The 16,662-nt window shown below is 52.4% G+C and overlaps 1 protein-coding gene across 4 annotated transcripts in view; it reads left to right on the plus strand.

Annotated features, from left to right (window-relative positions):
• The window catches only part of NIN (ninein), a 64,256-nt gene that overhangs the window by 21,405 nt on the left and 26,189 nt on the right, over positions 1 to 16,662 (plus strand). For all 4 annotated transcript variants that reach the window (XM_075503962.1, XM_075503961.1, XM_075503963.1 and 1 more), the window contains exons 5-15: positions 5,095 to 5,134; positions 6,771 to 6,961; positions 8,128 to 8,274; positions 9,324 to 9,491; positions 10,817 to 10,953; positions 12,388 to 12,528; positions 12,705 to 12,879; positions 13,861 to 13,971; positions 14,763 to 14,852; positions 16,014 to 16,167; positions 16,488 to 16,609. In XM_075503962.1, coding sequence (XP_075360077.1) covers positions 5,095 to 5,134; positions 6,771 to 6,961; positions 8,128 to 8,274; positions 9,324 to 9,491; positions 10,817 to 10,953; positions 12,388 to 12,528; positions 12,705 to 12,879; positions 13,861 to 13,971; positions 14,763 to 14,852; positions 16,014 to 16,167; positions 16,488 to 16,609 — 1,476 coding nt within the window. The remainder of the gene's footprint in view (positions 1 to 5,094; positions 5,135 to 6,770; positions 6,962 to 8,127; positions 8,275 to 9,323; positions 9,492 to 10,816; positions 10,954 to 12,387; positions 12,529 to 12,704; positions 12,880 to 13,860; positions 13,972 to 14,762; positions 14,853 to 16,013; positions 16,168 to 16,487; positions 16,610 to 16,662) is intronic.

The raw sequence follows: 16,662 nt of genomic DNA on the forward strand, positions 1-16,662 counted from the left end.
CTCTCTTTGTGCTAGCGCTTTCAACGCCAGAATCTCCTCTGGCTTCTCCAGAACAGAAAAGCAAAAGGTGACGAGCGGTTGGGTTTGGTGGCGTGCGTTAGCATACGGCCGCAGCAGCGTCTCCCTGGTGCGGGGCTCGTTCCAGCCTGCCCCCGTTTGCCGAGTATCGTCGGTTCAGTGTTGCGTGTTCAGGAGCGCGTGGCGGGAGCTTTCCAGCGGGAAGGAGAAATGCTGCTGCTCTCTCCCCTCCTCTGTCCCCTCGCTTCGCTGGTGCTTTCCTAGAGATGGTGGGGGCTCTGCAGCCACCTGCGCAGGGGGATGCCCAACCCTGCATGGGGCAGCAAGGGAGAAATTTCCAATTTCCAGGTTTCCGGTGTTATCCCTATGCAGGTGAGCTTAAAAATAAATAAAAAAACTCAAAGGAAAGCTTTTCCACCGGAGCCAGCTTCTTTACCCTGTTCTCGGTAACCTTTGCTTACTGCCACGGGGATGCTCATCCATCTCCTGGTGCCGGCCACGTGGGCTGCCCTGACCTTGAAATCGATGTTAATCTGCCCACGCCCCCCAGGGAAGCGATGCCCTCGATAGAAGAGGCCACTCTCATCTTACTCCTCTGTTTTAGCTGTCAAGGAGGTGTAAAAGGCTTTAACTGACCAGGCTTTAACTGACCCATTGACAAGGTCAGTCAATTAACTGGTACGTAACTGTGCTCCCCGTTGGCTGCATCTGGTGGGACCTCTTGTTGCACCTTTTGGGGTGGATGGGATGGTTAATTCTCTTGCAACTTGAGCAAAAACCAGGCTAAATTTGTAGAATCCCCACTTTCCAGCTTCAGCAGCATTACTCTCTCGTCTCTACAAGAAGAGCCTTTGGTATGCATAGAAATTAGTTGCTTGAAGGCACTGGGGGTCCCGGGGCTGAAACGCCGGGCGGTGTTGGAGACTCCTGAAGCGTTGACTTCTCGGGGCTCAGCACAACTAGCAGCTTTTGCCCAGCTTTCTCCTGCTGTGATTACAAACTCGCTTCTGCCTGGGCTCCGCAAGCCTGCCTCCAGCCCAGGGTGTCTTGCCGGCCTGAGAACTGGGGCAACGTGGCTTAATTGGCGCTTTCTTTCAACCGGTGCCAATTAAAAGGGCTCAGGCTCTGTCTGGGAGACTTCCTTCCCCTTCTTGTCTCTGTAAACACGAGAGGAGAGGCTGGAGGGCTGGTGTGTGCGTGGGATCAGCTGCCCAGAGAGGCTCTGCCACCTCCATCCCTGGTGGCTTTCCGGGTCCCACTGGACAAAGTCATGAGCAGCTGGGTCTGAATTCAGTGTTGACCCTGCTGGGAGCACAGGGTGGTGTAGGGATCCTGAGGTTCCCTCTGACCAGCATGAGTTTGTCCCCACAGATGCTAGGGTGATGAGAAACGAGTGGTTCTGGCAGCTGTATAGGTGTGGTGCTAATGGAGCTGCAGCCATGAAAGCACCTAGAAACGCAGCGTGAAAGCTTGCAGTGGTTCAAGCTGTGCATCTCCGGCCCTGGCTGCCACTTGAGCTTGTTTGTCCTAAACTCTTGATTACAGGCGATGGATCTTGGTGGGCTTTCAAGCCCGTGGCAGCTGAGAGCCGGCCGAGCGTGCTTGGGAAGTGCCGTGGCCTTGCTTTCGTTTCCTTTTCGCCTTGCGTTACCTGATGATGATCTGCGCGGTGGTGGTGGCGCAGGGTTGGGGTGAGGAGCAGGGTTGGTGGCCATGGGGTACCAACCCCAAGCTGGTGGTAGGGCAGCAGCACCCTTTGGCTCATGGGTTCCCAGCAGCACGCCCCTGGCTACACAGCCGGACGCGGCCAGCCTTAAGGCCGTGCTGACGTGCAAACCTCAGCGTAGGGCATCTGTCATCTCCCCTTCCCCAGCTGCTGGCTCTGCTCCGGGAAAGGTCCCTCCTACTTGCAGGTTGTAGAAACCGCTGTCGTGTCCCAGCTCTGTCCCTTCAGTGCCCGCCGAAGTCACTCGCTCCCCAGACATCCATGTGTTTGCTTCCGCATAGAGTGGTTTCCAGCATGGCACGGCCTCTCGGAGCAAAAGCTTCTGGGAGGGTCAGGCTGAAACTCTTTGTCTTCAGGTCCTCGATGTACAAATGCGCAGCCCCTGGAGTACAGCTCTCCTGTAACGCCAGGATCTGCAAATAACAGCTCAGGATAGTGCTTGTTCCCCCCAAAAGTGCATTTCTGCTGTGACTCTGGTGCTCTGCAGCTGAAGGCAATTTGCAAAGTGGGTTGTGGAGATTTGCCATCTTTCAGGGGTCTCTGCTCCGGCCACTCAGACCAGCGAGCTTATCTCTGGGCAAGCACGCAGGGAAGGAAAAATGGGGGCTGTCAGCGTCGGTGCGAAGGCTCACCTTGCCGCGTGCAAAGCAGAACAGGCTCAGCGTGCGCTCCTGATCGTCATTTTAATTAGCAATATATTCTGGCAGAGAACAAAGGTCTGTCTCGCTGAAGCAGATGGCAGGGGGGGAGAGGTTGCTACCTTATTATGGGGAGAGGCCACCGTGAGCAAACGGCACAGGCTGCAGATGCTCGCCCGGGCCCCGGGTTGGAGGGCGGCGAGCATTGAAAGCCACGGCCATCTGCTCCTCAGCCCGGCCAAGCACGCGCCTGCCCAAATAATAACGCATTCCTGGGACTGCCGCTCCCGCACGCGGCCCGCCGATGCGTGTGACCCGCATCCAGCTGTAGCACCACCGGGGCTGGGGAAACAATGCCATGCCTGACACCGGGATGCGCCGTCCCCCCGCGCCTGCCCTGGCCCCCCTTTGTCCTCCTGCCGGCGGCGGCCGACCCCAAGCCCCCGATGCACAAAGGGACCCCCTCGCCCTCCGCGGCGGGGCCCCGGCACGGGAAGGGAGGTCACACGAGCTCCCCGGGGCCGGTGGCAGTGGGTCACCGGCCCGCAGCCCCCCCCGGCCATATTCAGCCTCTTCAGGTTTTTGGTATTTATGGAGTTACTGTGTGCTGTGGTTTGGGGTTCTTGGTTTTGAGGCAAGTCCTTGAAGCGAGAGGTTCTGGTGCTAAAAGCTTTAGATCTGATTGTATATAACAATATATATACGTTGCTTATGCAAAAAGACTTGGACACAGCAGAGGACCTCCCTTCTGAGCATCGCTGCCCAGATTCCCCTTGGTGCCCCCCCCAAGGACAAGGACGAGCGGCTGCAGGGTGGTAGCTCTGTCCGGCACCCAAAGATACCTTCTCCCAGCACCAAGTTGGCTGTTGCATATGTACGAGCGCTTACGGGCTGGAACGGTGTCAACTCACGCATTTTTGGGAACACGGGCTGTTTTCTGCCTTTGCAGACCGTCACTTGACAGTACCTGTTGCCTCAGCTCCTGCTTTTTGTGTGCTTGTCCTGACGGTTTGTCAGGCAAACCAGGAATCTGCCACCCTAATGCCTCGATGGTGGTTCTAGCTGGGCTACGCTCGTTTGGGCCAAAATCCGCAGCTTTCTAGTGCAGCATTATATACGTTCTTGGCTTTGTCCGGAACATGCAGCAGAGCTGCAGGCTCCAGCCCTGCCTGTGACCTGCCTCCACCGGGCTGATTTCTGCCTGGGAAAGCAAAGGTTAAGCCCCCCTCTCCATCCGAGGCTCTCCCCGATTCCTGCCCTGGGACGGGCCCCAGGAGCCGAGGGGTACATGGAGATGCTGCGGCAGCAGCGAACGGCCCTTGTCTGCTCCAGCAGATGAAACGGGAGCGAGCAGCAGAGCTAAAAAAAAGTCCAGCGACCTAATCCAGTTTCCATGGTAACGTTGTAGATTAATGGCTTTTAGCTGTAATCTGAATGAGACGTATTGAACTTTTATATGATGATTTAGAGCCTCTTTATGTCCTGGGTGACTTTGGCTTGAAATCCATCAGTCACGTGCAGGCAGAAGTATCCGCTTGTAACGGTGGAGAAGTAACGCGATGCTGCTGCTAAACCAGAAGTTAATATCGCTGAACACGGTGTGTGAGTAAATACCCTCGGCTGGTACAAGGCTGGTAGAGACGAGACGACGTGTAGTACATGGGGAAATCATTTTAAACAACGTACTTCTGCCCTGCTCCCGGTGCCGCCCGAGCTGATGTGGTATTGCCACAGAGGAAGCGGGATGGCTTAAGACCAGCAAAGAGTATGGTTTTTTTTCCTCTAGCTAGCTCAGCGGAGAGCTTGCTGGCAGCACGGCTCCATCTCCTGACCTAGAGCTACAGTTAGTGAAGGCGTTTTGGAGCGGGCTTGGCCGAGCGCGGGCTGCTGGCCCTCGAGCTCTGCAGGCAGATGGGTGCCCCTTGTCAAAAGGGAAAGCACAAAGCAGCAAAAGCTTCATTTCCCAAATCGCACGTGCTCTGGAAGCAGATGTCCCCATCGCACTTGTTGGGTTCATTGCGGCTTAATTACCTGTCGTGGACGCGTGTTCCCCGGTGCCCGGGACGCCCGGGCTCTGTGGCTGGCGTGGGTGACGTGCGATCGCCCGCAGAGGGGAGCGGGGCCGTGGGATGGTGTCGTGCCGCGCAGGTTTCTGTCGAGGGCTACCCGTGATGGGGATGGTCAAGACTCAAAGTGAGCTGGGCTCGTGTCCTGGCTCGCAGGCTAGCTGCCTACGAGACCTGTGGGCTGCAGGTAGCCGTTCTGCAATGGGAAAATAGGGTGCTGGAAGGAAAGGATAACCCAAACTCAGACAGTGCCTATACGCAGCTCGTGATCTTCCCTGCATCCTCATCATCTTGACCATCGATACCTCCAAGACAAGCGGCACGGTTTGCTTGGAGGGCAAACCTCTCCCTCCCTCCCCATCAGCCTGCCGGACCCTGATCTGTCACCTCTCGTGGGTCGTTTGCGGGGCTTCAGGCGTTTTTTGCTGCAGCTGTGGCTTATCCCCACCAAAGCACCTTGCGTGCCAGAAACAGGCAGCATCAAAGAGCCGTGGCTTGCCAGCCCAGCCCGTGGGGAGCGGGGAGATGAAAGCCTGGCGGCGTTGCTGGAGCCCTGTAGCTCGTTTGATGCTGATCGCAGAGTCTCTTTCATACGGGTGATGTCTTGCAACAGTAATAACTCGGGAACCTTTTGTTTTCTCCCCAGCACTGGAAGACGCGAGACAGCGAGGAGTACGAGGCTGAGGGTAAGAGCAAAGAGCAGCACTTGTCTGGGCTTTTTCTCCTTTCGGCTTTGAAGATGAATCAGAGGAGCGCTTTAAGACGGTCGCAGGCCAGCCGGCTGTGCTGGGCAGCCCCAGCCTGGCGCAGCGCAGAGCCTGGGAAGCTGTGCGTGGGGCCAGCGAGCCCTCAGCCGGGAACGAAAGCTAAAGCGGGGCTCCTCGGGGGGCACAGTCTTGTGCCTTACCCTCTCTGCCCTCTTTTCTTCCTCCTGGCCGGTGCAGAGGCTGCTCTGCTGCAGGTGCTCCCGGTCTCCCCGGCCCCAGCACCCCCAGAGCAGCATCCGGGCCTGGTCCTGGTCCCCACTCCTGCCCGGGGGGCTGCTGGCTGTAGCGGAGCACGGTCGGCACTAGATGTCAGCACGGACCGGGCCTTAAATGTTTCCTACTTGTCCTGTAAGGGAGAGCGGGGTGACCCCCGGGGTGCGGAGAGGCCCCCCAGCCCGCCCCGCTCCTTGTCCCGCACGGACACAGCTTGCGGGGCTCGGGGACGGAGCAGGGGTAGCAGTGGGACACGTCCCGCTCCGCTCTGGGACGTGGCCGAAGATTTTTCTACCTTCTTGAGGGGGACCCCGCAACGTTAGCTAGCAGCGTCGCAGCGAGCTCGTCTGCCTGCTGCTCCTGTCACCGGGCTGGCAGGCTTTGGCACTAACCCCCGGCACAACCCGCAGCACGCAAAGCTGTGTTTATAACTAAGCCGTGCAACTTTTAATTGCTTCAACGTGCCTTCCGTATTTTAGCTGCTCTCTATCCCCTGCCCGGTCCAACGAGAGCAGATTTTTTGCTCCAAAAGCCGCTTTTCCAGCCCCAGGATGAGGCAGCGCATGCGAGGAGGTGGCCTTGCAGCGGAGCCAGCTCTGACTGTTTTGTGCTTAGTAGCTCTGTGAGCGTTTCCAGCTGGGTGAGACGGCACTCCAGGCATTTGCTGGAGGGAGAGGAAACGTGCTCAGCTGAAGGCTATTGGGTTTTTTTTCTTCCCCTGAAGGGGTATTTGGAAGTACTTAGGTCAAAACATACCCTACAGTTTACCTTCGAAGGGGGTGGGAGTTTAGGCAGCTCTACCTGGGGGGTGACATTTATGGGGACAGGCAACCACTGAAGTTCTTGACCCGGTCAAGGTATATATGGATGTGCAACTTGCTCAGTCCTCTCCCTCGACCTCATAACTGCCCTGAAGAGGAGGGGTCCCTCCTCCATCCATGCCAGGCGGCAGGGCTGTGCTTCCCCTGGCCGCCAGCCCGCGTTGGCCATTGGACTCGTCCGCGTCCCCAGAGACCCTCCTGGCTGCAGCTCGCCCCGCGCCCGGATGCGGGGTTCCCTCGCCTGTGGTGGCACGCGCGAGTTGAATGCCGAGCAGGGTCTGCTCCTTCCGGTAGAGTCCGATAGCCACGCTGGTGCCCGTAGCTGTACCCCGAAATGACAAGCGTGCTCTGTGCAGGGTGAGGTAAGGCAAACGGTCCCACGGGGTCTGATGAGCGAGGAGGGAGGGTCTGCCCGCTGCAGCAGCGAGTCCCCTCTGACATGCGAAACCCCCAGGTCTTCTGGCGGTCCCTTGTGTGCAGCGGGTGGGCAGGAACCAGAGCAGTTTCCCCCCCGTTTCCAGGGCAGCTGCGCTTCTGGAACCCGGATGACCTGAATGCCTCCCCCGGAGCATCGCTGCCCACCCCGGACTGGATAGAGGAGAAACTGCAGGAGGTCTGCGAGCACCTCGGCATCACCCGGGACGGCCACCTGAACCGGAAAAAGCTCATCTCCATTTGTGAGCAGTATGGGCTCCAAACAGCGGCCGGGGAGGTGAGCGGCCACGTACGGACCCACTCGCACCAGCCCGTGCACCTGGGTTTTAGCGTGGCCCCCACAAAGTCTGTCCTGCGGTTGATCGCAAGCCTAAAGCACAAGTGCTGGTTAACAGGTCGCTGCTTGGAAAGTGGTTTTCAGCTCTACCTCGCGGCTTTCCAGCGAGTTTGTTGGTGTCGAGCCATCAGATGTGGGAGGCTGCTCCAGTCGAAGGCAGCTGCCAGCCTTACGGACACGGTAGCACGTGTGTCTTCTCGTGCAATCGCAGAGTAAACTGGAATTTAAAAACATATCCTAGATTCCAAGCGTGTCTCCTTAATCCCAGAAATCTTCTAGCTAGACAGTAAATATGGGTTAAAATATTCATAGATGATTGCTTTTGACTTTGAGAAGGCCTGTGGGCCGTATGAGGTCTGTCCTCCAGGAAGAGTCCACAAGAAAATTATTTCTTTAGCGAAAAAGTCTCTTGTCAATTTAGGATTTAGTTTTATGAAAAAACCCCACTGTTTTGCATCTTAAAATAACATGGCTTGTAATAATTTCCTTCATAAAACGTGCTTCTGAGCAGGCATTCCTTTGCAGCATTTGCAACAAAATGTTTTCAGGGTATTAAGGCAGAAAATGGAAAAAATAAACCGTAGACAAAGAAATAGCAAGGGACTAATCTTAACATCTCTGGTCCTAATCAGGTCGGTCTTGCTTTTCAGAAAGCAGACTGCCCTGAAGCATAAACCAGATTTATTATAACCTTGGAGTGTCTTACTATGGGGTTTTTTTGCCCGGTCACTTCACAAGCTGCTGGGGTTTTGGCATCTGTGTCTCTGCCTTGCGCTGAATTCCTGAGGTCACCCTGTCTCGAGCGGAATGAAAGGAGGGGTTTTCATGCTGCCTCACAAGATGGAGGCTCCAAGATGACCAGGAGCTTACACGCTTTCACAGGCAGGACTTTGGTAGTGTATGTGGCTCTGCAATTTTCTAGATGAAGCTTGCCGTACCAGCGTTAGGCTGATGCAGTGTACCAGGTAATTCTTTTGCTTTATTCTTCCTTTTTATTTTTTTTTTTTGGAGAGTCTTAGGGAATAGGACGTTTTCTGCTGTGCCAAATTGTTACCGCAGTGTTTTTGGCAATAGCAGACGTGATTTCTATCCCCTGCCTCTTGCAGGTGCTTGAAGAGGTGCTCCGTAACCTGGAGCAAGATGGCACCATGAGCGTAGAGGACTTCTTCTACGGCTTGTTTAGAAACGGAAAGTCGCTGACACCCTCGGCGTCTACTCCATACAGACAGCTGAAACGACACCTCTCCATGCAGGTGAGAAACTGAGGTGGATGCGGGGGTAAAAGCGGGAGGAGGGGGAGAAGTCCTGGGCAAATTCCACCCAGCCTGTCTCCTCCTCTTCCTCCACGCTTGTCTCTGGTGGGCAGCCTTGGAGGTGGTGGCATCGAGCTGCCGCTCCCTGCTCTGCCCGGCCGGGGCGCGGAGCGGAGCCGGGGATGCCGCGGTGAGCACGGCAGCACCGTGGGCACGACCGCCTCGGCCCCGAGCGAGAGCGAGGGGGTGAAGCTGCTGCAGGTTTCCTCTGGGTGTGTTGGGGGGCGTGGGGGATAATGCAGAAAACACCGTCATGATAAAGGGGAGATGGCTCCCCTTTAAAGTAGCGTGGCTTGGAGACGGCTCTCGCAAGCTGTGAAGCGCAGTTAGTAACTGGTATAAACTGGATGCAGGGGGAAGCAGTGGTCTGGGGTAGGCTGGAGGCTGTGGGCGTGCAGGTCCCACATCTCTTCTCTAATTTTTTTTTTTTTTTTTTTTTTTTTGAGAGAGAGAGTTTGAAATCTACTGCCTATCTGTGCCTGGAAGGTATTTATACCATCCCTGGAGGTATTTAAAAGCCGTTTGGCTGAGGTGCTTAGGGACATGGTGTAGTGGTGGGCTTGGCAGTGTCAGGTTTACGGTTGGGCTCCATGATCCTAAAGGTCTTTTCCAACCTAATCGATTCTGTGAAGCTGAAGGCTATAGCAAAAGCACCCCTGCATATGCTCCCTGCAGCCTTTTTAGGGGAAGTGACGCTTGAAACCAAAAGCAGACAGTGGAAAACACTCTTGGAGCATTGAGGACAGCTCTGAAACTGCTCCTTCTCGGATTTATCTTAAATCCGAAGCGCCTGGTTGCGCTGCGGTCCCGTGAGGTCAGCAGCGGCCGTCCTGCTGGGTATTTGCTTGGCAGTGAGGAAAAGCAGACCTTAATCCTTAATCTCCAGAGTAGCGTTAGTGAAATTACATTTATAAGCGTTTCTCGTCGCGGGGCGGCCAGATGCCCGGCTCTGCCCGCGCCCCGTCGCACCCTCTCCCCTCTCCCGGCAGTCCTTCGACGAAAGCGGGAGGCGCACGACCACCCCCTCGGCCATGCCCAGCACCATCGGCTTCTGCCTCTTCTCCAGCCTGGACGACGGGATGGGCTACGGCTGCGTGGAGGGCGTCCTCGACTGCTGGCACCAGGAGGGCATAGAGAACAGCCAGGAGATCCTGAAGGTAACCGGCAGCTCCGTCTCACCCCTTTTATTTGCCTTTTTTTTCCCCAGCGTGGGATGCTGGACTGTAGCTGGATTTTTTTTTTTCTTTTTTTTTTTCCCCCCTTTTAAAATTCCCAGTGCTAGCGACAAGAGTCTAACTGTTCTGGGAAATTTCCAATAATTTCCTTTATTGAAATGATGGTGCATCCCAGAGAGCTAGAAGTTAATGATTAAAATGTAATATGACCTCCAGCTTAGCTCGAAGAGGTCACCTATATTTGTAAAAGCAATTTAATTCCTTTACCTCACTAAATAGCTGCACCTGCAAACCTTTTAGCACTGGGATGACCTGAATTATTGTTTGTGCTGAGGTGGAGGATGGCACTTGAAACCCTGCCCAGTAATTAGTGTTTTATTATAGAGAGTAAAAGGGTAATGGGGGTTGCAAATCAGATACCTGAAGTAAACCCCATCCCTGTCCGTCTCGCTAGAAGCCGGGGATGGGAGAAGATAATTTCACGTGTCTGTTCTGAGACCGTCGCTGGGTTCCCGGCAGCGATGACGGCAGACTTCTCTTGGCACTTGGTGTCCGTGTGGGTATTGAACACCCAGGCTGTAATAAACTCTGCCATTGCTCAGGCTGTAGAACCCGCTCGTAGCCTGGGCTCGTGCGGGCCAGTTTGGTGACGCGGTACTGTTTTCACCGGACTTGCGTGGTACAACTTCACCCTCTCTTCTGCTTGTTGCTTTCCACCGGTAACTTGCTTTGTTCCCGGTGTCACCGGGGTGGTTTCTCCGGCGTCTGCAGTGTTTCAGCCCCACCGCTGGCCCTTCCGCCCTCCGCCTTGCGCTCCTGCAGCGTTAGGTTGAAGGGAATTACAAGCGGTCGCTGCTGATAACTTACTTTCTCAGAGGTGGGATCCTTGCTATCCAATACCTCCTACAAGGCTGCTTCTGTGTTGTCCCTATTGCAAGAGCTGGTTTTGTTTAACATGAACATCTTCAACCACTTTCTTGCGGCGTTTGAACATGTAAAAAGGCCGGTGTAGTTAGGTCCTCTAGAGAATTAGTACTTTTAATCAGGCGTGGGCTTAATTTCTTGTTGGTCTTGCAGCACAACCAGGACACTTTCCCTCTCCACAGCTGGCAGCAGCTTTTTAAGGTAGGAAGGTGGCAGAGATGTCTGGTTTATCGCCCCAAAGCCATTCGTGACAGATTAATAATCAGCAAGTAAAGATCTTTTCTGAGCCGCCTCATTTTATTCTGTCACTTCACGTACAAATGTCTGCGGGCTCCTGCAGGGCAGGAAAGCTCGTTCCGCTCTAACGTCGTGCTGTTTTGCAGGCTTTGGATTTCAGCTTGGACGGGAAGGTGAACTTGACGGAGCTGACGCTGGCGCTAGAAAACGAGCTTTTAATAACCAAGAACGGAGTCCACCAGGCAGCCCTGGCAAGCTTCAAAACGGAGATCAGACACTTGCTGTAAGTCACCAGGATCGCCGGCTCTGCCGCTTCCTCGCTGCCCGCTCCGTCTGGCCGAGCAGGAGCTTAAGTAGCAGCTGATTAACGGCGGCTCATAGCAGCTCTCCAAGGGGCATCAGCGTGGTGCTGCCGTTCCGCTGGAAGGCTAGGTTCTGTGTCAGCTCCGTCAGAAACTCGCCTCTCATTTCGTATGGTTAAAAGACTCAAACCCAAGTATCGCAGAAAAATATACTTAAAAAAAAAAAAAAGAAATCAAAGCAGCAGGCTGTTTCCGGCCCCACCCAGCAGTCTGGAAATGGTCATTGCAGTCTGCAGTGGTCATCGATGGGCAAGGAAGGCAAAACTGAAGAGGGAGGCGGGTGCAATTTGATAAGCAGTACCTTGGTGCAATTTGATAAGCAGTACCTTCAATCCTAACTGATTTCTTGCAGTGGCGTTACGTAGGTTTTGCCGTGTGCGAGAGGTGCGGGCAAGGTCCAAAAACACCGTGCGCCCCCACTTTTTTCATTTGAAAGTCAACACAGTTTGACGTTGCGCCGGACTTGCCATGCAGGCTTCTCTATTGAGAGAGTGTAGGAGATGGGAAACATTTCCCTATATATGCATTTCCCTGTATGTATATTTATTCACTTATAAATTATATACATGTACTGCTGAACCTCAAATAGTTCTTGCTGCCCACCAATGGCTCGTCTTGCGCACCCCGCTTTGGAGACCCTTGCTCTAAGCATCGCACCCTCGGTTTTGCATTGGTTCATTCCTGTTGCCGTCCGTCTGCCACGTGGCCAAGCTCCAGTCGTTAGTGGTGTTTTGTTTGTACCGTGAATCTTTGAATAGTTTAGATATTTCTCAGCTTATGCATCCACCTCCATGCAGTACCACAATGACTTTTTTGCTGCTCGTTAAGACTGCGTGCGTCCTGTTACCGGTCAGTTTATCTCTTGTACTTGCAAGCTGCCTGTTGCACTTGGAGCTACAAGATGAGGCTTCCCTTGGTTTGCGTCTACATGTCTAAATACCTTTTTACGTTCACTCAGTGGAGAGATTTGTTATTAAGTTCCCATGAAGAAAGCTGCTCAACATAGCAGATCTTACCAGATTGGACATAGTGTAAGGATGAAGTGGTAAAGGTAATAAAATGCTGAGAACAAGTAAACGGGGCAGAAAGTGGCTGGGCAAAATGGCGTAGAGCTGCAGTTCGGGGGGCTAGACCACAGCCGAGGAGCTCACGTGTTGAGGTCTCGGGGACCTATGGGGATGTCAAGACAGGTCCAGAGCTATGTGCGCAAGTTCCTATCTAGTGACTAAATGCAGTTGATGATAAAAGACCCTTGGAGAGCTTTCCTGAGCTGTTCTTCTCTGACAAGCCTCTTGCAAGTACCTTCTCTGGGGGAGCTGGGAGGGCTGAGCTAATGCAGGCTGTGCTTGCCCTAGGGAGAGGGTTGACCAAGTGGCCAGGGAGAAAGAGAAGCTGCGGTCAGACTTGGAAAAAGCCGAAAAGCTGAAATCCCTGATGGCCTCCGAAGTGGACGACCACCATGCCGCGATTGAGCGCCGCAACGAGTACAACCTCAGGTACGGTGTCCGGTTCACCCCTCCCCTCCTCTTTGGGATCACTGCTGCGGCATTGCAGGGACTCTGTGATGGACCTAGTGGCTTCGCGCCTGCTGATTACCACCAAGCTTCGCTCGCAGCGGCGTCTTCCACCTGCTGCTTCTTACGAGCTCTTCTTACCTCTGATGCCTTTGTAGGAAGCTGGACGAGGAGTACAAGGAACGAATTGCAGCTTTAAAGAACGAGCTCCGGAGAGAGCGGGAGCAAATCCTGCAGCAGGCTAATAAACAGCGGCTGGAGCTGGAGCAGGAGATAGAAAAGCTGAAAACCGATGAGAACTACATCCGGGACCGCCTGGCCCTTTCCCTGAAGGTAACGGGGACTAAAATGCAGCTGGTGTTTTCTCCCTAAAAGGCAAGGATGCCCAGAAGCGGGGAGCGAGGCTTGCAACGCAGCCCTTGTTGAGAGGATGCGTCGCTGTGCATGTTGAGCTAGTTGGAAGTAATTTCAGCAGCACGATAGAGGCGTATCTGTGAGAATTGTTTTTTGGGTCACTTCGATAGGTTACTCCTTGGATTCATAAGGCTCCAGTTCAAATCTCTGCTGCCATCAAGTGCAGAGCGTGTGTGTGTACGGCTATGGGATGGGCTGTCTGCCTTGCTGGCTGTTTGGCTGTCTAGCCAGGAGATAATATGTCTTAAAATACAAAGCTTAAAATATTGCTTAAAAAAAACCCCAAATCTCTAAAGCAAGTTTGCTGTTATTCCTTTGGATAAACTATCTGCTGTCTAACGCACTAGTATCATCCACCCCTGACCCTACAGATTCACATCCTTTTCCAACATTTTTTTAGAAAACACTGAAGTCACAACTTTTTTCTGCATCTGACATCTGCATAACCATATAATTTAATCTTTTTTTAACCGAGCAAAAGTTAATGGTGTTGTCTTACAAACAACATCAAAAGTGCTGGCAGTCAGAGGGAGCCAATACGCCTGTACAGGTGTTCAGGAGAGCAGCTTTTGAAGGGTTTGGGCGTCCTGTGAGCATCAGGAAAACTGTCAAATACTCCTTCCGAAGCAGCGATCTGAAAGGCGAGAGGAGCCAGGGAGCGTGGGGTTTGTGAGCCGGCTGCGGGCCCGGCGTTCACGCTTGCTGTTCTGCTGTGCCAAGAGGGTTGTAGGGGCGTGGGTAACAAATTCACGATTCCTATCTTTGGCTGAAGCTTGTAGCAGTGTCGTGCTCTGACTTGACTGGGAGATTACTCTTTTTTTTTTTTTCTAATGAGTTACCACGTGCTAATGTTTTCCTTCTCTAAATGCTGAGGCTGTCGGGGGGTTTTGTTTGGTGCAGGAAAACAGCCGCCTGGAAAGCGAGCTATTGGAAACGGGAGAAAAACTGGCCGAGTATGAAAGTTTGGCAAGCAAACTGCAGAGGAACTTGGAAAACGTCCTGGCTGAGAAGGTAAATCCTCCTCTTCCCAGTATGCGTCCAGAATTAAATCGCTTTTCGGTTGCTACGCTCGAGCTGCCAATTTAGCTAATAGCCAGAGGCTCTCGGGGTCCCTGTCCAGATGTGACCAAGACACAGCCTTCCTCGTTGACACGGACCGCCTGACTGACTTCCAGTTAAGGAAATTAAAGATACTCCACCTTAGCTGTGGTTTCATAGTAATTAGCAGTAGGGAGCCTTACAGGGAAGCAATCATCCCGCAGATCTGCAGGGATTTTTTTTCCCCAGCACGTGGTTTTGGATAGACCCAACGTGCAGGTCCTTTCTAGGGAAGGTGATACACGAAGTGTTAGGTGTTACGCGGCATCTCTACTGAAAATTGAGGTGAACAGCCGATCCTGGTTGTATTACAATAAACTCATCAGAATATCAGCTTCTCCAAAGGCATTTCTGTGCGTGTGCATCTATAGGCAAAGGCTCGCATACTGGGATTCTCACCCAGCATCTGTTTTCCAGACTTTAAAATTGGGATTATCGATCAAACCGAGATGTGCGTATGCGAAGCTAGAAAGCTGTGGTCTGCAATCCCAGTTAGCATGAGAGCTGTGGTGAGACAGCAGCTAGTATTTGCTCGTTGGCCCCTACCAGCAGGGAAGCAGAGCTTCTGTATTTAAAATAAAAAAGAAAAAAAAACCAGAGGGGAGAGGGCGCAGGCTGCAGGACCGCTTGCGAACGGCATCTGGGCTGTGATGAGCAGGGCTGTTTGGTGGAAGAGTGACGGGGTCCCGTTCATGCCGTTTCAGTTTGGTGACCTGGATCCCAGCAGCGCGGAGTTTTTCCTGCAGGAGGAGAGGCTGGCGCAGATGAGGAGCGAGTACGAGCGGCAGTGCAGAGTAAGTGGAGCCCAGGGCTGGAGAACCCGGCAGCCGTCTGCCCGTGTTCACCAGGAATGCCCGTACTGCAAACTATGCACTAAGCGTGTTTTGATTGTTGAAATAAATTTTTCCCTAATTTGAATTCAGAGTTGCAGGACCTAACAGCAGAAATAAGATATATCTGAGTTTTGGTGGTTTCCAAAACAGTAGTATTTTTTTTTTTTTTAAATTGAAAATGTAAATCTTGTCTTCTCCTCCCCAAATCTTGTATGGCTGAAATACTTCTTTAAGGTGGGCCTGCAAGTGTCTCTTTACATATCTATTTTCTGATGACTACTATGGCCGCAAGCATTCGGCTCATCTGTTCTGCATGATCCTTTTTGTTCAGTAAAGGTCTACCTTGGCAAAAGGCTGTCCAATCTGAAACAGCACAATAGCTCTCTTAAGAAGTTGCAGTTTAAAAGCAAAGATCTTCTAGAAATATTTGCTGAATTGATACTTCTTGATAATAAGTTGCTTGATTATGCAACTGATTCTTTGTTTGAGTACTGTCAGGTATGAATCGGTATTGAAGGTTCACTTTGTGAACCACTGAAATGCGCAGAATTGCGTGTTTACACATTCAGGGATTCATTTTCCTCAATAAACACTGCTCATTGAGCTGAGTGCACGGCATTTGGCACAAACACTTGGGATATTCCGCTGGCAAGCGGGCAGAAGTACCAGATGGTAAATGCAGTAATGAGGATATCTCTTTCCTAACGTGGTCTTTTGCTTCCGATTTGATTTTTCAAGTAGATGGTGTTTGAGGAGGTATTTCTCGACTGTTTGAAAATGTTCCTAAGCTGCTGTTTAAAAAAGGTCATGGGAAGAAGGAATAAAGTGGAAGGTCCTGGAGCACGATATACTTTAGAGGCAGAATATATATAGGCTCTCAGTCTGAAGAAGCTTCTGCTCTTTTAGTAAGAAACACCTCTGTTACTTGCACAGATTGGAACCTGGAGAAGGGCGTTGTTTGGCTGATAGGAGGATGGCTAACTGCCATGATGGCAGGATTACTGACAAGTCTTTACCTACTGTAATTCCCTCCTAAATGTCTCCTCATGGAAGTGTGTTGATGTACAGATGCTCAGCTGCCTCGGTTGCTTTCACTCAGGCTTCTTCTTCCGCCCCTCTCAGGAGCTGCAAGACCAGATAGATGAGCTGCACTCGGAGCTGGAGGAGTACCGTGCCCAAGGCAAAGTGCTCAGACCTTCGCTGAAAAATTCACTGTCGGAAGAGTTCGACATTGATATGAAAAGCCACGGCAATAGTGGTATTGAGCCTGACCAAGGTAAAGCACATCTCCTATATGACCAGCTCCTGTGCTGTAGGTGTTTACGATAACATCTTAGAGGCAATTACATAAAAACTTTCCCAAACCTTCACAGTGAGACTCAAACACCGCCTCTGTTCTGCTATTTAACATTAAGTGGAACACGGCTGCTGTAATATATTCCCAGCTGAAATTAATGTTTGCAGTTTCTTGTCAGTGTGTGATGGGAATTTGAGAGCTGCAAGTAGCTGCCTAAACAAATCTAAATTGATGAAATAATTCTGTTGAGAATGTATCTCTTTGGGCTTCAAGGATATGTATATAATTATTTTTTAAAGGCCTTGGTTCAGAAGACTGCAACCCATTAAATATGAGCATAGAGGCAGAAATGGCTATTGAACAAATGAAGGAGCAACATCACCGGGATCTACATCACCTCAAACAGGAGCTTGAAGACACAGTAAGCTGTTTTAACTGAAAACAAACCTTTACAACTTTTCCAGCCTCTTCATC

This window comes from Mycteria americana, chromosome 5, assembly GCF_035582795.1.
Source record: "Mycteria americana isolate JAX WOST 10 ecotype Jacksonville Zoo and Gardens chromosome 5, USCA_MyAme_1.0, whole genome shotgun sequence".
In the NCBI taxonomy this organism is placed as follows: domain Eukaryota; kingdom Metazoa; phylum Chordata; class Aves; order Ciconiiformes; family Ciconiidae; genus Mycteria; species Mycteria americana.